Source organism: Phallusia mammillata, chromosome 2 (assembly GCF_965637545.1).
Source record: "Phallusia mammillata chromosome 2, kaPhaMamm4.hap1.1, whole genome shotgun sequence".
Classification (NCBI taxonomy): domain Eukaryota; kingdom Metazoa; phylum Chordata; class Ascidiacea; order Phlebobranchia; family Ascidiidae; genus Phallusia; species Phallusia mammillata.
This window is the reverse complement of record NC_137253.1, coordinates 24,984,082-25,007,974: the sequence shown is the minus strand read 5'-3', so window position 1 is coordinate 25,007,974 and position 23,893 is coordinate 24,984,082. Positions and strand designations below refer to the sequence as shown.

General features: G+C 37.7%; 1 protein-coding gene across 2 annotated transcripts; it reads left to right on the top strand.

Annotated features, from left to right (window-relative positions):
* The first annotated feature begins 178 nt into the window (after positions 1-178).
* Positions 179-23,834, top strand: LOC145212261 (GATOR1 complex protein DEPDC5-like). Of its 2 annotated transcripts, XM_080080331.1 has the most exons (32): positions 179-706; positions 844-950; positions 1,736-1,858; positions 1,948-2,088; positions 2,175-2,357; positions 3,459-3,520; positions 3,595-3,764; positions 4,157-4,324; positions 4,574-4,724; positions 4,809-4,924; positions 5,276-5,445; positions 6,220-6,378; positions 6,441-6,608; positions 7,157-7,342; positions 7,815-7,954; positions 8,309-8,472; positions 10,596-10,679; positions 11,310-11,442; positions 12,537-12,778; positions 13,109-13,232; positions 15,034-15,205; positions 15,500-15,627; positions 16,084-16,204; positions 16,335-16,580; positions 17,019-17,137; positions 17,470-17,602; positions 17,998-18,106; positions 18,476-18,696; positions 19,215-19,373; positions 19,998-20,163; positions 20,753-20,819; positions 23,270-23,834. In XM_080080331.1, exons 1-32 carry the CDS (start codon positions 664-666, stop codon positions 23,673-23,675), a joined length of 4,881 nt encoding a protein of 1,626 aa, XP_079936457.1. In that variant the 5' UTR covers positions 179-663; the 3' UTR covers positions 23,676-23,834. The 2 variants fall into 2 exon arrangements, with proteins under 2 accessions (XP_079936457.1, XP_079936458.1); XM_080080332.1 differs by lacking the exon at positions 10,596-10,679.
* Positions 23,835-23,893: the final 59 nt, after the last annotated feature.

The window sequence follows — 23,893 nt, the reverse complement described above, 5'->3', positions numbered from 1 at the left end:
AAATGTTTTATAAATTGCAATGATTTTTAAAAATAACAGTAAACAATACGTAGTAATTAGTTTCAAAAACTATCAATACTCGTCACAAATTAGGGGACTTTCCCATTTACATGCTAGACATTTTTTTCTAAACGTTCGCTCTTCGCGGCAATGCTTCTAAAGTTTGCTGACTGTTGCAACTGGGCTCCTCTAAAATACGCAATCTACGCAATCTACGCAATCTGTACGCAATCTGCTTATAAAACGTATGCAATCTTTAAAAAATGTTGACGGTTAGGGCTTTTAGGGTCTGGGTGAGGGTTTGTAATAAAATTAACACTATAATTTAGTTTTAGATGTCCAGTTTGGGCTTAATATTCTCATATGTGTTGAGAGTGGTACTAAACACTGTATGGTACCGCATGTGAACACTTGTAGAGAAAATTAGACCTGAAAGGCATCTGAAATTAAATTATAAAGTTAATTGTATCACAAACCGTCACCCTGACCCTAATAGCACTAACCGTCAACATCTTAGTTAGTTTTTGTTAGTAGATTGCGTATAGCTTGCGTAGATTGCGTAGATTGCGTATTTTAGAGTGGCCCGTTGCAACTGATTTGAAGGACGAAAAGTTAAAACAGCACATTCTCTGTTTGACAGCGATCTTTGTTAGTGATGAAACGATGAAACCCTTTAAGCTCAAAATCCATCCGCAGAATTTTAGTGGTGGGTAACTTTTTCACATTTCATCTTTCGATTTTTTTCGTCTTATTTTTAATAATATAAATAAAACTTGTGACTCTTGTGTTTGTGTAGATAAACAACAATCTATTCATAGTAAACAAGTGCTTCTAAAATTGCAGGAGAACTTTTGGTGTTTAATGCATCTGACTTTCCTGATGTCCAGCTGAATGACCTACTAAAAATTAGCCATTACAACAACAGTTCTGCAAACTTCATCCTAATACAGGTTTGTACATTTGTTTTTTAAATTAAATATTAGTGTACCGCATGCGGCCCTCCCAAGAGTTTTTGTGTGGACTGTAAGTAACTTTTAGAGGTTGTGTGTTTCACTCAGGCGGAATACCCTGTCAGACCAGTGAGCTTACAAGACACAATGATTCTTTATTAGTGGCATATGCAACGTTTAAAAAAGATGATCAAAATAAACCATCTTTAGAATCAGCAATTCCGATTATTGCGTCATTGTATGCCATTGTTTTCACACAAAGCAGTAGAGCACAGTTGGTGCTACATTGTATTTAAGTTTGTTATTCATTACAATATTGTTTTTTAATGTAGTTAATGGCCTTAATGAACATTTTACATTTTAATCATACAATTTTGTTGTTGTCATGTTACACTGTAACAAATATTTCGATAGTGCGGTCCTCGACTTACTTCAAAGTTTGTTTTTGGCCCTCAAAGTTGTTTGAGTTTGACACTAACTGGCATAGAGTGTAAAAGCAATGTGTTATTTTTATGAAGTTAAGCCTGGTGTACTTGTGCAATCTGAGGATAGGTAAAAATTTTGATTCTTTTTGGCCAAAAGTTTGTTTGTTTTTGAAATGTGGAACAAACATTTCCAAATATGTACCATGAAAAAAGATTTAATGTAATGTATAAAAAGCATAAATCACTTGTACTAATAGTAAAATGTCAACTAGTCTTTCAGATAAATGTGCAAAAGCAACTACTGTTTCATATAAATTTGGAAACCTTCTGGTGTTAATGTAAATTTGTAATCTGTTTCAGGTGAAATCAGTAAATGGCGACATAAGTAAAGGTACAATTAGCATACATAAAGATCTCGCAGGAAAAGCTTGTTTCAATTTCCAAGTTTTTCAGGATGTAAATGTGGTCAAAGTGGAACCTGAGGTACATGCTTGTTTTTTTTTTAAATTCTATTTGTGGTTATGCTAGGGTGTAAAGGCCAATAGAGGTTTTTATGTGTATATTGTGTACAGGATGTTACCATCGATTTGTTGGAAGTTTCATTTAAGGACCAATACATTAGTCGCAGTGATATGCTCAGAATGAAAAAACACCTTCTTAACTCATGTGTACATATTGAACAGTTTGTTGAGTTTTCTGAGATCAAGGCTCAGGTAAAATCAATTAAATTTTGAATTTGTATAACCAATCTTCTAGGCAGCATTTTTCACACAATTTTTATCTTTGTTTTTGCTTTAAGGTGAGTGAAATGTGGGCAAACAGTGTCCAGGTGAAGTGTGGATTTATATCGGACCACACCAATTTCGTTTTGAGATCTTCAACTGCCAAAGTTTATCTCTTTATTCAAATGAGCGCTGAGATGTGGGAATATGATGCATATGGATACTTGCAGTTTGAACGAGCTGTTAATGGATTTTTAAAGGTAAGTAAAGGATCATTTAAAAAGTACACTCTATTCAAACAGTGCCTGTGTAGCTCAGTTGGTAGGGTGCGAGTCCCGGAAACACTTCTGTTGTGGGTTTGAATCCCACCACAGGCTAGATTTTTCTGCCTATTACTTGCCTGATGGGAATGCTTAGTGACCGGATGATTCAGTATAACGTTATACTATAACGCAGGGGTGCCCAACCTTTTTTCACTCGCGATCGACTTTTGGGGTAGTTCAACTCTCGAGATCGACTTTTGAGGTAGTTCAACTCTCAAGATCTACCATTCCAATACAAATTAGCAAAGACATAGCGTGTACCAGAACAAAGTAACAACTACTACTCCAACTATTACTTTTGTAACGTAACAAAGTGCCTACTTATGAACTTATTAACATATCCTTATGATTAATTCACACAATAAAGTCATCCATGTACACTTTTACAGCAACGCGTTACAAAGCAACTATTTTAAATAATTTTCTGCAACCCTCTCGATCGACTTGAGATCAGTCCGAGATATAACGCCTTCAATGGGTCTGAAGTACTATGCCCTAGCCAATGTTACCATCTTGTTTGGCGTGTTTTGGTAAAGGTGCCATCTTTGGATTACTCCCTAAACAATTTTACTTAAATCGGTCATACCATTGTGCAGTAACCATGTAATACACCAGTGGTTCCCAACCTTTTTTGTTACATTCCTCCCTTTGCCCATTTTCGAACTATTCATTCCTCCCCATAAGAAGAAAAACAAATATAACATAAAAAATTATTGCAATTCGAAATATACCTTATAATTAGGTATGTCCATTTCAGAATCCTTTACAACTGGTTCCAGATGTGAACGGGATCCAAATTATAATGGACATCCCTAATGTATTTACAAAAATATTCTGTAACAATTCCAATGTACATTTTTTTCAAAGTTTTTGTGAAATTCCTCCCCTAAACTCATAAAATTCCTCCCTAGGGAGGAATTCCTTCCCTGTTGGGAACCACTGTAATACACCATAAACTCAATGATTACTAATGCTAGTTCCTGTACAAAAATCAAAAAATCATCTTTTCTCACTGACAACAATGTACATCTTATTCAGGCACTGTTTACCAAGTGGAAAGAAAAGTGTTGCCATGAATTGACACTTGTCCTATTTTCAAGGTTTGTTTTTTGGGTTACAAGTATGCTGTAGCTCTTGCTATTTGTCTGTCCATCTAACTCCGCATTGCATGCAGAACATTATATGACACTAAAAGCTTGACTGACTTTCCCCCTGATGTTCGCGAGGTTGTGCGTAAAAACTACAAAGGGCAGTATTATCTGGATTTCTACAAATGTGTTGTACAGACTGAGAGAATGGACGACTGCACACCGCTTGTCAAAGAGCTGAAAATATTATTCCACAGTATGTTTTTGCTTTTCTTTTTCTACAAAACTACATACAGAAACAGAAAACTGTAAAAATAAATAAAAGTGTTTTGGATTTAAAGGTTTGTGTGTATTTAACATACACACAGTTACCCCTCCTAAAACATGTCAATAACATAATGCTCTTTGAATCCATATTGTTTTCAACTATATAACATAAGGAACAAGTTTTTTTTAGATAATTCATTTTTATGCCTGGAAGCAGCAGTTTTTTAGTGTTTAATGAACCTATTACAACCATAATAAAACCAGTGTTTTCAGCTGCAAAAAAATCCATGATGCAGATAGAACGTAACATTTTTTTTGTTTTAGTTTAGTATAACGATTGCACTGATGGGAATTAGTTCTTTTTGATCAATTACTTTGCAGAATATGAATCAATCACTGAGATACCAGGTTGCCCTCCAGGACAAAATTCAACCTCTTCCGAAGGCAATTTTCTTGAAGCAATAAACATGGCACTAAATGTATTTGACCGACACTATGTTGATCGAAATCTGGATCGGACTGGACAAATTGTTGTGTGCATCACACCTGGTAAGTGTCTCCTCCAACATACTTGCACACTGTCTCTAAATAATGTCAAGATTCCTTTTATTGTTGGATGACTTAAGGCGGATGTTATTTAACTGTAAACTATTTTAAAAGTTTTTTTTTATTACAGCCGTATAAAAACCAGGGCAAACAATTATGATGTACTTTTATGAAATGCCCTGATAAAATTTTAGAGTCTTTAAACATACTAAACTTTTTAACGTGTTGATTACCTCATATTTCATTTTGAAGGTGTCGGAGTGTTTGATGTAGATAGAGACTTGACCATCTTGACAAAGGAGCGAATGATTGACAATGGAATCGGTAGTGATCTAATATGTCTTGGTCAACAACCTTTACATGCTGTCCCACTGTTTAAGTTCCACCATTCCAGCGGCCAAGGGTTTGTTTGCTGTTATATAACAGCAAGTGCAGGTTCTGCTCGCTGGCTTTGGAAATGTTTGTAAGCTTTAAAATTCAATTTCAGAGACAGTGAAGATTTGCACTCCACCAAACCTTTGGGATCTGTCTTGGTTCAGGACTTTAACATTCCGCATTGGATCAATCACAGCTTTTACACAATTAATCCTTTTTGTGATAAAGGTGATTTGATACACAAATTTGTCAACTATGTTTTGATTTCATGTTCATCATTGCAAACTTTTTGTTGCATGTTTAGGTTAAGCTCATATGATCTAAAACAGTTATGGGTAACTAGTTTTAAATTAGTTCTTGAGTTTGGTATATGTTGCAGGCCTGCCATCATTACCCATTGAATAGGTCTTAAATTTTCGTCAGTGAACCATTGGATATCTTAAATTACTTAGTGTCAGCCTTGATATGCCGGCATATAAATTTGTAAAATTTAACACTTTTCTATTTCTCTTTGTTTATCATCGAGATGTTTCAAAATCCTAAACCTGGTGCAACACAAAAATCGTGTTTTGTTCACAGGCACAACAAACATCAACTACATACCAAGGATTCATGTCGCTCAGAAAAAATCAAAGAAATTCGGACGCAAGGTTTCAACCTCGTTTGTTGCTAAAGCTACTCATCCCGGCAAAGACGAGTCTGATCTACCTACGCTACAACAAACCAACTATGAGGAATTTGATCGACAGGTAGTCATAGTTTTGCATGATTTTGTTGTTTCTGATGCTTTTCCAAACTTTTTTAAAACACACTGTCCACGGCGTGATGGCAGGTTTAGACAATAATCAATTGTTTTTCAAACTTTTTCTTTCTCGCAGTTAGAGGTTTCTTACAGTGTTTGCTTACCACGTTTATCCAGAAAAAGGGCTAAACTATTTTATGGCACAATAAAGGTCATCATTGTATCATATGAAAGTTTTTTCTTAGAATTCGATGAATATGACTTAATTCTTGACTATTTATTATACTTTCATACAATCTGGGAGGTACTCGCCCACCACTAGTGGCATGCATACCACAGTTTGGAAACCGCTGCTCTGATCGCTCAAATAATGTTTATTATATCGCTGGTCTGCCATAGACGCTTCAGGGTTTATCCCAGTTCCGAATTTATTTTCATCTTAACTGATGACTACTGGTCAATTTGGCGATACCCTACTACACAGCTAAACTGTGCAGCGTACGAGGCAGACAACAGTTCTTTTGATTCGACTTTCGACAGGTTCACCGCTGAGTTTGCATAAAGCTCAGTTGGTAGAGTGCGAATCCCGATATGACTCCTGTCGTATGGGTTCGAATCTCACCGCAGATTAGATGTTTCCGGCCTACATGCTTCCGATGGGCCTTGCGTACTCTGACTTATTTTTTTGAATTTCAGAGCACTTTCAATAATTTTTAGACTTTTACTTGAACATAAAGTTGTGTCTGATAGTTTGGCTAATAAGCTCTTATTAATCGTTCAGGTTTTCGGTTTTTCACGTTACTCTGACACCTGGAAACAATTGGCGAGCGACTCGGTACTTCTGCAGAAGACATCGGCAACACCTCCGGACATGTACAAAAAACGTCCTATAAAATCAACTGACGAATGGGCTGGGGGCAAACAAAAATCCTTCGAAACGGTAGCTAGTCTTGTACTTTATCACATCTAAAGACCGAGGCTTAATCTGCCTTTCTCCAACAGAGATATTCGCCGGATGGTGGCAGTATTGGGGCGAGCGTACAGCCAAGTCGGCCTGTGCATATTCCGTTGTCAAAATCTCAGCAGTTCTCCCGCCTTCAACAAGGTCATGGAATGGCGAGCTCTGTAGGAATGACCGCAAATTTGGAGAAATATTACCAGGTTGAACAGGTAAGGTGCTGAGCGTTTTAACGCGATTGATGTCATTTTAGTAAAGCTCAGTTAATCTGGACCCGTTTGGACCAAAATGTTGTCCGAATTAGGCGAAGATCCGAAATAGCGGATGTTGAATAGTTGAAATCTTAAAAACCACATTAGAAATAATTTGTACCACGAGTTTTGTCCAAAATAGGCGAAGATCCGGATTAACCGAATCCGGTTTAACCGAGGCTTACTGTATGTGTAAACGAGCCAGCCAGTTATTGTAAGTGTTTTGTGCTTACTATAAACGTATTTTAATGTTTTTTTAAAAAATAAAGATTCTGTGCATAAATCTTTCGTGATGCATTATTTGGTTTTATAAATAGGTTAATGCTGTTTGATTTCCCGAACACACTATAGAATAAAATTGTAAAGTCTAGTCTTTCTATATCCCAGTATGTACAGTTTGTATTAAAATCAAGCCAATATATATATTCTGTGGGAAAATTGTACGTTAAAATTATATATCTGTACACTGGGTTTTGGATTTAGATCCTAAAGTGTAATTTTGCTTTCAGAACATGTCCGCCGAAATGCAGCCAGTGATAGGGAGTGCGAATCTCACCCAGAACATGTGGAAAGATTCCAACAAGAAAGCGATGCAACGTAGAGCTCTGTTCAATCCCTTCAACCCGTCTCATATGTTTGCACCTCTCACTGCCAATCGCCGTCGATGGGTGCACACATATCCTCGAGGCCCTCAGGTAATTATGCTAACTGTTTTGTTTCAGACAGGGCAAAGGAAAGCAAATACCTTGCCCCTAAAACATTTTTGCAAATACGTTGCCAGAAAACTTACTCATAAGCTTCGGCAGTTTTTGCAGAGTTAGTGTTTATTAACGACCGTGCTATTGTACACTGTGCCGAAAAACTGTTTTCAAATAATGCAGTTTTTCAAAAATCTGGGTGTAAATGACAACGCAATAACTTGATCTTTTTTGTGACCAAAAGCAGTGATACATACCACAGTGAATTCCAAATTATTTCTTTCCAACAGTTTTTGTTTCGATAACCTGCCAAGTGTGCCGAGACGTAAAATTAGGTTTGTTAGGGTGCTGCAAGCTTAAAAAACTGTAAAATCAGATTTGGATCAATGGCAATTGGCAACCCTGCCTCTGATTTAACTGAAAATTAAGTTGTGTTGCCAGTAGTGCAATGTGTCCTTTTCTTTGACAGGGAGAGGCATTAGTGATGCACCACCAAAACCCCCTGACCAGATCTATATCACGAAGCAGACAAACTTCTGAGAGTACTGATGACGAATGCACAGTTGGATCGGCAGGATTCAGTCCATCTCGCTATTCTCCGGCAAACAGGTAAAGTTTTACGAGTATTTACAAGTCCCAAATGCTATATGAAACCAGTGTTTGATGTTATTTTAATCACAAGCCCTCACCCTAAGTCAAATAGAAAAACTACCAACACCATACCTCACAGCAGACCCAGATTTAGCTAATTTTTGATATGTGGCGCAAAGAGCTCTTTAAGGTATGGTGTTAGTGGATCTACTAGGTCAAATAGCTCTAACAACCATTTTTATGGATTTATGGAACCTGGAATAAAAACAGGAAGCTCCACAGTGAGCAAAGCGCTTTCGGGTGTTGCCCGCCCACCAAGGATAAAAATTTAAAAATTAGACAAATGCCGACAAACCGGTTTTGGTTCTACAGTGTTAACTTCCAGCGGCAGATCGCCATGAAACCTGGTTCCGCGGATTCCAGCAGCGGTTCTCCGGGTTCCAGTCCCTCGCCAAGCAAAAACATCAAACATCTGCCCGGGAACGAAAGTATTTCGTGGTCCCTTAATCCGAACCCAGCTGAGAACTACTCGAAAGGTATTTTGTGGCAATTATATAGTGGAAGCACCGATAATTTGATACCTCTGCCTGCAAAAAAGCAATGTCCTAATTAGGTTGTGCCAAAGCATTTTTGCATTAATGTTTTCTTGCGTGTGAGGTCCTCAAAAATCGACTAATTAAGACATGGTCTGTATCTGTAATGTCAAATCTTAATTTTTTGACTTCAAACTACTTAAAAGGTATTCCATGAAGTAATTCATTGGCTTTACCTGTCAAGCCTTGTGTTATTCGCTATGGCAAAACATATTGCATCAATTTAAGTGAACACAATTCTCATGATACTTCTAAGCCAGTGGTTCTCAACCGTTTTTCTTTCGTGGCCCATTTTCATTGCTCAAAAATTCTGTGGCCCAGTAAATTTTTATGAAAGAAAAAAACAACAATAAAATAGGTTCAGAAAAAAGCAGAACATATTTCAAACAGATTATAAGTTCAAAATAACTTAATGCCAAAAAAATCATAAAACAGCACTTTCCCTTCTTTAATCAAGCACTTTCAGTTATGACCGAGTAATTGGACAATGGATATGCTGCTATCTGGCTTTATTGTAATCCCAAAGTAGTTTATTACATCATAAACATAAAGTGTTGCAGAAACTCAAAGTAACTTTATGCCGTAAATACTTAAATTCAAATTAATTTACATCCCTTCTCAATTTTTCCCCAAGCCATTATTTTTGTAAAACTGAGTGTAGCGTACAAATGGAAGCAAATTCTTAAAAACGGCTTTCTATTTGATTGGTCTGTGGCCCAATCAAAATGCTTCCATGACCCACTGGTTGAGAACCGCTGTTCTCAGCAGTGCCATCCCGTTGTCATAATGTATTTATGTTTCCAGCAAGGCTTGGCAATCTGTCAAAACCCATGCTTATATGTGAATCAGCTTGTTTATGTATTGGGCTGTATTTTGTGTCGTACATATGGCAACGCATGGTTACTTTCATTGGAAACAATCAATGGTGGTGTGCCAGTTTTGTTTCATGATTTTTTTGGATTCTTTTTAACCAACGACATAGCAGTCGCCGTTGGACTTAATTTACCAAAAAGCGATTGTGATAAAATATGTTGCATTTTTTTCAAGATTTTTTATGATAACTGTTGAAAACAAAACCATCAGGGAGCTGATATAAAGATAATAATCCATCCAAATTTGTATAATCCGGACGTCTTGTCATTCGCTGTTTTTGTCATCAGTACAGTGCTTCGAACTTTCGCAGTTTATGCTTTACATCCATACAGACCAATCCGGTTAATTACATAACCAATTTGTCAAGCTTTTTAAGCGATTAACTGGATTGTGCGAATAAAGGAATAATTTTCTCAACAAGTGATAAGCTACGGTTTCCCTATGCTTATCAACTAAACGGATTATGCGATTAACTGGTATGTATTGAGCCGCATTCGTCTGTACAGTGAGAACGTTAAACTTTAGAACACTGTGTACACAGACTAGAAACGTAGATTGGTGATGGAAACAGCGGTTGTTGAAACGTCTTTATTCTCCAGGGCTTGTATGCTCTGACAGTTTTGTTTTGACCAAACTTCTTTTCAAGACCTTATTTTATGTCCTACGGTAATAAAAATATCGGGAATAATATTATCCACTTACCCGATCTGCACAAAACAACTTTATTACATGATAACCTTCTACCAGTTGCTAACTATTGCAAATACAGTAAGCCTCGGTTAATCCGGACCCGTTTGGACCGAATATTCTGGTCGGATTAACCGATGTCGATTTGTTCTACATTAAAATTCATTTGTACCTCGAGTTTTTTCCGAATTAGGCGAAAATCCGAATTGACCGAGGTTTACTGTATACGTGCATATCCATTTTCTGTCTTCTGTCTTTCATATTACCACAGTGTTACGTAATCGGGGTCACCATTAATGCATTAGGCAAAATCCAGATGTAGATCTTGCACTTTTAATTTTTGTTTTAATAATTTTTTTGGGCGAAATCAAATATTGATTGACGTAGCGATGAAAGCGTATTAGTTATCTTTTCTTTTGCGTTTCGTATACGGTGACGCAGTTCAAACACAAATTTTCAAAGTTCATTTCATCACGTTTTTGTGTCGTGTGCTTCTTCTCCACCAGGTTCGAAGCCGATCGCCAGTTACGGGCTCAGCTGGATGTGGGGCATCGCTGGCGACATCCAGTGGACGTCTGACACGCACACGGGCATGTTTGGGTCTTTGTTCTTCCGTTTGTCGGTGGCGATAATTGGTTACATGTCGCGCATGTTGCATGCTTTGTCATCCGCATGTTGGGTCTTCGCGCTAATTGGCTGTTTGCCGTCACGCGTTTCATGACGTTGCAAAATATTGGTAATTCGATGTTTTGCGATTCGATTCACCCGTAAAATGCATGTGGTAAATGGCGTTTTATTTGCAACACATCAATTCATTTGTCTTGTGTGTGTTCTTTTAATTTCAGTCATTTTCTCAAATATACGCGTTTGGTAAAGGGTGTATGCATGATAACATTTAACGATATTCCTAAGTATTGGTACAGGTCCGATTTTGTTTTAAACAACAATTATCTTTAAGTGTTTTACTTTGCCGTTTTACTGTTAGGTTGTAATCATATACTAAAACGGTACATTTGCGATGAACACTGCCGAAAAAATTGATCACATATACATTTTAAAACTCTCAACAATCACGGATGGTAATGTATTTTATGTTTGCTCACAATTTTACACAACAAAAATTTACACAGTTTTTCATGTCATTTTGCCGATTATAGTTACTTGTATGCTACTAAAAAACCCAAGTCATATTGTTTCAACGCTTGAGCCTGTTTCTTTAGGCCTGGATTGGAAATCTTTAAAATGTCCTGCCTGCCTTCCTATTACCACTGATTACCATCCGACCTACGCACATCTGCGAAGCGCCTGCACCGAACAGTCCTATTTCCTTGTTCCCGACGATGGTGAACCCTGGTAGGTAGTTTAGTAGGTACATAATCACAAAAATGTAGTTGTACCACTATAAAGGTCGTGGCTGTGGGCTTTCTAACTGAAAGGTACCAGAGTGTTATTCGTTCCGGGCTTTTCGAGTTGGGTAAAGACCTGAGTCTGAATAAAACAGGCTAGAATCGGGCATAACTTTGCACTTGCTGTCATTTGCACTTTTTTAAACCGCTTACATCCGTCAAAAGGACATTTTGCTTTGCTTTTTCTTTTCACTTATTTAACCAAACAAAACTTAACAATGCAAATCGATTGTGTTAGTTAAATATGCGAATAACATTCACACAAACAACGGTATGGTGAAAATTTTGTCCTTTACTAGTGGCACTAACTTTTTGGAAAACGTTTGAAACAAATAGTGACTATTTTTACTATTTGGTCTGTGCAGTGTTGAATCTCAAACTTTTTGAAAAACAGTCCCTTTCTCATTATCACGAGGACTCGCGGTCCATAAAGCTCAATGTATATTTTTGTAAAACCTAGCTATTGTTTGTTGCTCAAAACAACTTAACAAACAATAAGTTTCTTACCTTCCACTGCAAGATGAAGAATTTTTGCTAGTTTTGCGAAATTACGATTACAATCATCTCAGGGCAGTTTTGTGACATCGCAGACAAGACAAAAACATTATAGGATTGTGCACAAGCAATTGCATTTTTTTTTGTTAAATTGTGATTGAATAAAACGCATTGTTTTAAACCGTACAAAGCATTGTTCAAAAAATAAAAAGCATTGTAAACAACGTCCATTTAAATTTTACTTTAAATTCAAATTTATTCAGTAACACGATTGTATAAATACAGTAGTCCTCGGTTAATCCGGACCCGTTTGGCCTGAAAACTTGCCTGGATCAACGGATGTCGATTAGTTAAAGCCTTACCACATTACAAATCATTGCACTTCGAGTTTTGTTTAAAATTGGCGAAGATCCGGATTCATTAAATCCGGTTTAACCGAGGTTTACTATACTTCGTTTTAGCGGTTTCGCTTTACCAACCGCTGGTGAAGTGTTTTTCTCTATTTCACTTGTCTTATCTTTTTTTAAAATACGAATTTGAAAATAGCACCGAAGATGACGACACCAAACAAGAGTCGAAGAAGCCGTGTTTGGAAATCCGCAGTTCGAAGGAGGTTTTTCAGGAGTTGATCAACCAGAGACTGTGCCAGGGTTTTCAGATTATCAAGCAAACGCAACGTATGCGGGCAAACGACAGCACAAGCAGCGCAATCACCGTGATTAGCCCCAACACAAGCGAAATGTCGTTCATATCACAGATGTGCGGAACGAGTCCTCTTTATTCGTCACGTAAGAAACAAGTTATTCGCATATTTTGGGCAGCATCGATTTAACGTGGTTCTTGTGATATAAAATGACAAGTAATTGTATTAAATTAAACGTTAAGTCGATAATTTACTTTAAAGCAACTGTTTTTAACGAACATGTACCCTTTCTTATTTGTGCAATGACAGTTTGTTTCCTTACCTTGACAAAGAAACATTTAGTTTAGGGTTTAAAGAAACCACATAGATGACAGAAAGATATCCAACGATGGTATTTGTAATGTTGATCGATCAAACATTACGGCTTTTGTTACTTGAAAAAAAAGTATACCTTTGAACTGTTTCGATTTATTAGCTCGTGGACTTGACGAGTTGAAAGCGTCACCAGACACGTGTATGCTGAGTCATGGTCGACAATATCACCTCGTCAAGTTCGTACAGGATGACGACAAAATCGAAGTTGTAATATTTAAACCTCGGTAAGTCAAGAAAATTTTTCAATACTATAGTTTTTTTGATAGCTATCAATATAGGGATGCGCCGAGCCGAGCCAGAACCCGAGTACTCGGTACCGAGCATCGCTATTTTTGATGCTCGGTGCTCGGCCGAGCAGTTGCACAAACTGACCCGAGCATTATATTTGCATATTCATGCCCTGCTAACATAGGTAACTAGTGTTCGAAAGGGTGTCTATGAACAAAAACAAATGATTTTTCAAATGTATTAGATTGTGGAAAAACGTGTATTTCTGAGGCCTGTAACAGCTTAATACACCGCTGGTGACGTAAGAGGCCTTGTAGAGCTAAAAGGTAGAAAGGGGATTTTTTTGTGACGTCATAATGCACCGAGCGTGCTCGGCCGAGCACCGAGCATTAACGTGAGATGCTCGGTGCTCGACCAAACAGAACATTTGCAATTTTGGCACATCCCTAAATACTATATTACTATAGTCAGCTATTATGCTAATGTTATTTTTTCAAGTTAGGCTACACCTTGTTGCATCTGCGTAACTAATACACTTGTCAGCGACATAAAAAAAAATAAGCCGAATATCACTTAGCCAAGGTGCCAATTTTTCTTTCTTGTATATTTTGACACTGGTACAGTGTTACACATTTTTAAGTAATTATGGGTCCCCTTCCCTGAAGGCGACACATATTGATTTTACTCAAATTGTTTTGTTTTTTTCTTTGTTTTTTCATTCTTTTTTTTTCTTCCCAAAGTTTGTCCGACTTGTTTTTTCATCAAATGTTTGATGGATTTGGCTGAAATTTACACAGATGGTAGATATAGTTATGTAGATGTGAATCCCACTTTGTTTTTGTTGATAACCCCAGTATTTACCCCGCTAGCCCCCTAAAATGGGTATTTTTTCCCCGAAGTTTGTCCGACTCGTTTTTCCATCAAATGTTTGATGGGTTTGGCTGAAATTTGCACAGATGGTAGATATATTCATGTAGATGTGCATCCCACTTTGTTTTTGTTGATATCCCCAGTATTTACCCCGCTAGCCCCCTAAAATGGGTGAGTTTTTAAACAGTGTCAGAATTGGCTGAAATTTGGATTTCTTGTATAGTATGCCATTTATAGGTGTCGATTGTTGTGTTCAACCCTGTAGTCCTAACATTTACCCCACAAGCCCCTAAAGCAGTGGTTCTTAACCTTTTTTCCTTGCTGCACCCCTTTCAAATCACCAACCAATTTTGGCACCCCCTTTCATATCACTAACTAATTTTCGCTCCCCCTTCTGTAATTGCTTAAATAGAATAGACCTAACCAACCTTAATGATTCAGCATCCCCGCACCCCCAAGGAACAGTTCTCGCACCCCTTGGGGGTGCGTGCACCCCAGGTTAAGAACCCCTGCCCTAAAGTGTAAAACGCATTTGTATGTTACTGGGCACCACAAACGAAAGTTTCTCTTTCTCACGATTATTTTTTGAATTGCATTATTTTCAACTTTGTATGTGTGGGGACCCATGAGTTATTGCCTGCAGAAACGACTAAGGTTATAAAAGACGATGGCTAATATGGGACCCAATACAAAATAAGCATAGGAAATATATTAATGTTTTAAAATAGGTTATTGTGTAAATGCGACAACAAAATGTGCTAAGCCACCCTTCTAGTTTGATCATAAAACATGATCTTTTAAGTTGTATATTAATGTTCCACAACCATATGTATTCTTATCACAGAGTGTGTTTTGACCCTTTCTTCCCACCCTCTTTACTTGACAATGTAGGTTATATTAGTGAAACAAATTGCATTTTATTTGCAGCCATCCATTCGATACAGTAACGGTGGAATACGGTTACATGTTGTGGCCAAAAACACGGGGTCAGTTCCAGCCATCCAGGTGTTCTTTCGCGCACGAGAAAGTTGAAGATTACCCGTGGAATCACCATGACAACTACGTGTGTTGTCTCGACAGCGACCTCCAGCTTGCCTCGGTAAGTTACTATGACGGGGCACATTCACTCACGCCGACGTGATGTACTATAAGGTTTGCGGCGATGTGATGTTACTGACCCGAAAACCCTATAATCAACCGTGGTATAAATGAATTACTTGCCGGATTTGACCTCCTCGCACGAAAAAAAACGGTTTAATTCGGTATGAGGTTTTTTTTTACTTGTCCGAAGTATTGTTAACTATGTGTCGAGTATTATTGAGAATTGAGCATATTTTTATTCTGAAAACACATTTAAATGCGGTTGTGCACATGCGACCATGTAACTTTGCAGAGTCTGAAATGTTGGAAAGCGAAGTTTGTGGTGCTACCGAATCCCATTAAAAGGCTGCAAGCTCTAAAGAGAGATCCAGAAACTGGAATGCCGTGCTACGACGCTTTTGACGGGTGTAACTGCGAAAAGTAAGGCAGTTTACTTATTTATTTGTTTGTTTATTTATTCTACACCGTATTCGATTTAAATTGATGGCAATTGACAAACTTGGTAGCTATATTTAAACTGGTCTGAGAATGGGCATGAACCTGAAGTTTAAACTCTAGGTATTCATTTTGTTCGACACTGAGCATCACACGTTAAGTCGGCGCTTGAGTTATTACAACGTAACAGCTAATTAGTTGTTGTACTGTTATTGTTTTCAACCAATGCTGGCATTTCACTTATAAGTGAGGTAGCTTGATCTTGAAAATTTGCCTTTGTGGAAACAGACAACGCTTGTTTGCCTCTAAACTATATTTTCAAATTCGAATAGACCGCATAATGTACCGATTTAAACACTAAAAGGCGACGGTTTTACCAGCTTTACTCAGCACCCCCGTGTTTAAAATATTACAAGTTTCGTGACTTGTGCTCTGTCGTAGATCCCATGCGAGCTATGTCGAGGGCGGGGAGTGTGGTGTGATGACGGAGGGCTTTATCAGATTTCTCGATTTCATCAATAAGATAAAACGACCAAACTCTCAGGCCTACAGAAAATCGTGGGTAAGGGACAATGTGTTTTGCACACAAGTTTTTTTTACCGTAAACATTTTGTTGTTTTGATTTTATTTGAACTTACGTAAAAATAATCACGGGCTGGTTACGTAAAAGTAGACAACCTTACACTTTTCAGAAATCGTTTGCCAACTTTTCGCCGAGTCTATCGAAGTCATACACTTCACTTTCGACTTTGGCGCAGCCTAGTGGTTCTCACCACGCCACCCCGACCCCGCCCACAAGACCCACCTCCGGAACGCCCACAAGCGACCGATCCACGCCTGTCAGTCAACAACTGAACGATTCGTTCTCAACTGCTCCGATTTCGATGATTTCCAGCAAGGTGTCACATGCTGTCGATGCCAAGCCCGTTCCTGTCAAGGTAAAGTGTTACCACTTGGTAAATGCTTGGCAAGGTTGAGCATACCAGCAGATGGCCCTCTGAAATACTCGGTGTTAATGACATTAACGGTATCACTATTAATAACACAAAAATACTTATACGTCGTTCAAATGTATGCACTAATTCATGCATGTTTTTCAAATCTTTGTTTTCCATTTTTAAGTATACTATGTGGTCCATTCAAAACTTAATGAAAAAAATTGTGAATTCGAATTGCACCTGAGTTGTAAGCGGACCGAAGAAGGCCAAAACAGACCCTAACCCGTTTTGTTGGGTTAAAAAGATTCTTACCAATGTTTACTAAAACTGACCTACCTAAAATTACCACGCCAATGTGGGCGACTTTGGCCGAAACCGACCGAGAGACCCGCTGGACTTACAACTTTGCTTTGAACATAAATTTGTCCATGTTTTTAGACGTTCAGCAATGCTAGTGGGGATAAAGCGAACGAGCACAAACAAGGAGAGGGACGACGCCACTCATTAACTTGTAACTCGGAATTAACTGACATCGTTGCAGCTCTTATCCACCCCGAGTAAATATATTTCTCTGTTTATTGTATCTTACTATATTTTTATTACTCCTCATACAAATAGAAAAAATATTATTTCCCTATTGAAATATATATATATATTTACAAAAATAAAAAAAAAATATATATATATATTTACCTTACTCAAATACAAACAGTATCATTTCCTTATTCAAATAAAAAAAAAATTATTTTCTCATTCAAATAATAAAAAAATAGTTAGTAACAAAACAGCACATTTAAAGAAAAGAAACCTAACACAAACATCAACAAAACTGTCTAAATGCGAAATTAAGTAAACAACTTTAATCTTTTTAAAATCTTTAAACTTTAAGGACCGGCTTGTGTTTTATGCCCGACAAATCTGGTTTCCCGAGCAAGACGTTTGTCAGCTTAGAGGCTGTGCATTGGGCACTCGCCAACATAGGAGGACTTGAAAGTATCAAGGACGCCTGTCGACTTTTCGAGGTAAGAAAAATAAACTCAATTCATCATCGGCAGGCTACGGCCGACTTTCAACTTTATTCTAGCCTGTTCGATGGAATAAACGATGTTTTTTTCCGTTTTCGTTTTCTCTGCTCATTTGATTAGGCCTGGTAGACTACTTTCTTTTAACATAATTACGACAAAACCATTTTTAACAGCTTGTCAAAACAGTGCAGTTATCTTTTTCACAAAAGCACGATCACACTAAACGTATAACAGTGTTAAACTGGCTTTTTACAATATTTTTCTGTGATTCATGTGCAAAAATCTTTTGCTAAGCATTTTTAAAACCCACCTCAGAACTTTTTCACGTGTCCTCTAGAGTCTAGATAATTGTGCGACCTTTTCGCTTTTTGCTTTACATCTATACTTTGCAGATTATGTGCAACTATACGTTGATCAACCATGCGTCTGGTAACAAAGCACGAGGATTTATTTACGGCTACGTTTTCTATTCTGTCAAGGACGAACAGCAATCGAACGACAGTACGTACCATTATGTGATTTTTCTTTGTCTAGCACTGGTTTATTTCAAGCGTTTGGTCAAGAAAAAGTTCTTTAAACGTATATGCTAGGTGGTTATCAAAATTTAATCCTTCCAAAGTTTGACCCCGAATGACCCAGCGGTTCACCCACTGGCCCCCAAAACATGAGAATTTAAAAACGGCTATACTTACTAATTGAAAAGAACAAATTATCATTAATATAAATTCTTGCTTAAGGTTCGTAATTATAATGTTTGCACCGAGTTTAGGTAACATGGCTTTTTTCCTCAATGGGTTCACTAATAAGTTTTCCACGACTAATTAATAATCTTATCAAAGTTGCAAACGCAAAATTGTTTATTCTTTTCAGTTGAAGATCCAACCAGCTATCAGTATATGTCGGTTCATACTGATACAGATTACCACAACCAGTGGTTTGAGGTGGCAATTAAACGTAAGGATTTGGCTGAACGACAGACCGGAAAATCATTGTTTGGTGACAAAGACATTTCAGCTGAAGGAAAGTCTGGGGCATTTTACGTCACTCCGAACCGAGACAGCCCAAGAAGCTTCAAAAGTTTTCCTGAAAAGGTATTTTTTATTATTCACTTGTTTATCAGCCCTACAAAGGCATAATAACTTGTCAGTGCTGCCTGTCTTACAGTCATTTTCGTGCTGCAAACCTGTATGAAAAATGGGTAACTGAAATCTCAAACTTGTGTATTACTATTTGAAACTAAAATAAATTGTTTTGATTGATTTCTTCCTTTGATTCAGCTAGATTATTTGGCGATCGGTCTGAACTGGGTATAACGTCACCATATGTATCGTTACATTGTTTGTGGCCTGTGTATTTATTGATTGCACACAAACGGTTTACAAAACGCATGACACATATATGTTTCCATTCAAAAAATCCATTCAAACCAGTTTTAATCTGTATGTCTAACAAAACCGTTTAGTGAATTTGTGCCCGCCAATACATGTATTTTAATAGACATGTTTATGGCCATAAAAATTCGTCTTTGCTGCCGCAGATTGTGCACCCCCGGTTTGGGGTATGTATATTCATTTAATCTTATACACTTACTACATTGAATCTCATACAGCAAACGGCGAGAATTCCGCTCACGAACAAGCAGAGAACCAACCGCACCGAATGGACAGAGATCAAATACTCGACTGGGGTGCGTGCCGGAGCCGACTCCTTTATATTTTCCTTCGAAATGCATTGGATGGTGGCGACCGCATCTTGCATATCCAACATGGTAGTACCAGTGTTTCTTATACTTTTATCTGTTCTGCTTCCTTAATAGCTTGGCGGGTGTACGACCGAATTTATTCTCCAGGCCTTGATGTGGCGTCCAATATAAGAACTGGTCGTTTAGTACCCGAGTTCTTTGAGTTTTTTTAATTCTCGGCGCTCGGTTTTAAGTTGCCTAACAATTCCAATTAACATTTAAACATTTTTTATACACGTATGTTACTCCAAAATGTAAATTATCAGAAATTTTTAAGTGATACGCGTTTATCGACATGTTCTACATTTATCACAAAACTCTGGTATATGCCCCGTAAAGTCTCTATTTATACACGAACGATTGATTTCCCATGACGGTAAACAACCTTTTAAAATTGATTTCTTTTTGTCGACACAGGGGTGTACAACCTGCCGTTGTAGGTTTATTGACAAATTGATTTGGACCTTCAGGCACCAGTAGATGAGATATTATGAAATAAATCCCATTTTTTGCATTAATAATTAAAAAACAAACAACATTGATACCCATGATAAGGCCGGCCATAGGGAAAGGGTTGTATACCCCTGCATTGACCTCTTCAATGGCAATATCTGGCGAATTCGTGAGAAAACATGTCATTTCTTGGTACAGCTGCAATTGTGGGCGCGCAAAGCATCGTCAAACGATCTCTATCTCTTACCTGTGCCTAGCGACCCGTTCTCATTCCCGCGCAGTGGAGCAAGTGGACCTCTACGGAGCCCGTTGTTTGTTCCCCTCAATGTGAAGGATTTGCTCGAAACCACTACTGAATTCAAAGGTAAATAAGAAGTAGCGGAGCGGAGCAAGTACGGATTGTGTGAATATAAATATTTTAAGAGAAAGATAATAATTAATGTACAGCAGAGGTGCTCCAAGTTTTTCAAGTTGTGTTGCGTGTGGCCCGCTATAGTTTGGATTAAGTTTTTGGGTTTTGACGACTTGCTGCTTCACGCAAAAGCTTTCCATGTAACTTTATTTACCTGTAAAGAGGAGGTCTACATGATGCTGACGCCACAAATTCCACAATTTCTATAAATCTGTTATATTTGTGTTCTAGTTCTGCGGTTAAAAGTTTTGCCAAAAAACGTTGGCCTACCGGCCATTAACCACAAAACACGACAAATTATTGTTAAAGGCACATCCTAAATAATTCGTTTGAAGCCATACGTAGCGAAAGTAAGCTTGTGAAAGAAACAAGCAATAACTGACACAATTCCTTTAAACGCGTCCGCAAAGCCAACAAAATCCTGGCAGCCGTAATGGATAAGGATTATACTTGTGGTTTTTGCGCATAGTGCCCTCTTTGTATTCTCAAACACAAGAGAATTCACGCGTCATTCCTAATCTTTGTATTTGGGTGATATTAGAGCTTGCGAAGAACATGGCATGGTACAGAGAAGCGATGATATCATTCATGGAGGCAATTTTACACAGGTATTTGTTTTTGTGTTATTTTCTAAAATCAGCTGCTTCCTTTAAATATCATTCGGCACTTTTTTCCATCGCTTTTTTTCGCACATTACACCGTGTTTGAAGCTTGATAGGCCTATTGCCAAAAATATACTGACATTTGAAACTGTTTGTTTGAAAATGACAAACCGTCATTTTTTACTTGAATATATTGGCCTGTATGTTTCTTGTTCTTGATTTGCAAGCTGCAAATTAGACACGTAACTTTGTGTTTATGTATCAACAAACGGGTGCAAGTCAGTAAACGTTTGTATTGGTTTGAATACATTTTACCAAACTAGGTGTATTGAAATCGATTTTGGGTAGGCTAGATCTGTAATGGCCCTGACACCCAATACCCTACCACCGCCGGCTATACACTTAATGGCACATACCCTTTGTGGCCAGCCTGGCTCTCTCATTTTCACTCCCTTTTTTACCGCGATAAGAGGAGAAGAGCAGTTGCTGTGCTTTCCGGACTGCGTTTTACTGTGCTGTTTCATTTGATTATGATGAGATGTGTCAACGCGCTAGCCTGTTGAACGTGTAGGAACGACTGTAACTGCCCCAATTGAACAGGAGCATAAGTTTTTTTGCGTGTCAGCTGTTGCATTTGAAACACTATAGTAAGCAGGCGGAAATAGAGATAAAAGTTTTAGTTGAGGCGCTGCTTTTAGTCAACAATGCTGTCAGGTGTCAGAGGCAAAAGCTGTACAGTTTTTTTTTTCATTTCAAAACTGCATGCTGATTTAGTTGTAATTCAAAAAGCAATTAAATGTTGTCTTTATTGTTAGTGCTATATCTATTTACCCTTTTCCACTAAAACCCCGTTTGTTTATGTTAAAAACGTATGGTTGATTTGTACCACACTTAAAAGTATACATATTGTAGTGGTGTGTAGCCTTCCTTATTTGGCATTGCTGTTAGTCTGGTAACAATGAGAAATTGTCGCATGCACATTCAGTTTTTAGTTAAAATCATTTGGTTGTTTCTAAAATCAGTTAAAACCAAACACCAGAAGTCATAACACTGTTATATCGTAATGAAATCAATTAAGATTAAAAAATTTATTAAAACCAATGAGAATTTGTCGCATGCACGTTCAGTTATTAATTAAAATCATTTGTTTTTCTCATTATGTTATCGCACTGTTTTAACTTCTAGTGTATTGTTTGGTTTCATTGACTTCATAAACCCAAGGGAACCAAAAAGACAAAACGGTTTTATACGTTAGTCAGGCTTATTTGTACGTGATTGATTGAAAATCTAGAGGAAGTTTACATTTTGTGAATAGTAGTATTGAGTTTGATGACATTAAATTGACCGCCCTTCAATGATAAAACTATTAAGCAGTAGTTTTGAAGGCTAAATGCTTGATGTAAGGTATGATTTTCACACACTGTGAAATAGATCCATTAAAGTGTATGCATTTCAATAGTATCGCAGTTACTTCGCCTGATCTAAAATGGCCAAACAGACCAGGATTTAACGAAATAAAACTTACACAGTTGGTACGATATGGGGCCTTGGTGTAATAATGGCTTCTTTCGGACCTTGAACTTTAGCAATGGGTATACGTGTGAAAACTGTACAAATTCCGGCGAGTTCGAAAGTCAATATTGCTGTAGACCACCAGGCACAACATTATAGGGCCTAAAAAACGTTAAATAAGGGTTGTGTAATTTGCGTACTGAATGGGGTTATTGAATAAAGGTCATGCGACATGCAAAGACTTTGGGCTTAATTGAAGTGTGGTCCGCTAAAACATTTCAATGTGTTAGTCATCGTATTATATTTTTATGAAATAATTAATGCGTCCGATGCATTGTTTTTGATCCTGTACTGGTGGCAGTTAACTCGATATAAACGCCCTGGTACGCAACACGCCCAATTAAACTTTTGTTATGTAAAGGTGCGGCTTGGGATCTAATTTGGTGAATCATATTTGCCCCGTCAGTGTAAAGGTTGTACTTCCCTGGTTTAAACAGTTAAAATTATCTAATTTGCTTGGAAGCTGTTGTGAAACATGTGGTCATGATGTATGGAGTAATGTGTTTGACATTGATGTAATAAATGACTGTACTGCTGGTACTTAGTTGGGACGTATGTGGTTTCTTTTTAATGGCCAAATCCTCCTACGCAATATCAAGGTGTTGGAAAAAAACTTTACATCTTAACTTGCCTGGGCTCGTTTTATGTAATCTATGCGATTTGTTCGCTTATTTGTTAATTATCAAGTTTTTAACTTCCCATGCTTGTTAGTTAAACGAAATCTTGCAAACTGTTCAAACGCAAGTGCTACTAAAGTTTAGTTAGTTGTTTTTGGTGATCGTTTCGTATCTTTGTGCCTTGTTTTTGCACTAATACCCATAGACCAAGCTAACAGCACTAAAATATCGATTTTATATTCACAACAACCAAATCATTTTTGGAAGGTTCGGCTTTATCCAGGACGACACGGAGTCACGGCACCTCGACGCAAATGCAAAGCATACAATTTCACAAAACTACATTCACTGCACGGGGCAGGCCTTTGCTCAAATTCCAGTCCATAATCACATGGTTCAACGCCATTCTATCAGCTTGAGGCACCGACCGACCAAGCGATCTGAACCCAGTGAAAGTCAGTCGCACCAACAAAACTTTATGTCCGAGTCGGAACTGAATTCAACCGGTTTTTACTGGTCCACTAATTATATGCAGACTAAGCGCTGGCGCTTGACGTCGGAGTATCCAGCTCATGATATTGAGCAGAGTTTCGTCCGATTTTGTTCCAATTCAGAAGGCAGACTAAGCGACTTCTTTTTAAGTTTTATGACTGAGTTTGTTGCCTCCAATTAGTTTTTTTTCTCAAAAGTCATTGCCAATTTCGTTTTTAGGGCGCATTTTTTGTCGTCAATTTTTTCATTATTTTTCAGTGTCTTACAATAACGTGGATTGTTTGAGTGAATAAAGACTTAATTATTTAAAACAAAAATGCAATAAAACTGATAAAAGTGATTGTATATTGACACCACCCACATCAAGATTGCTTGATACCGAAGCTAACTTTTGTTTGT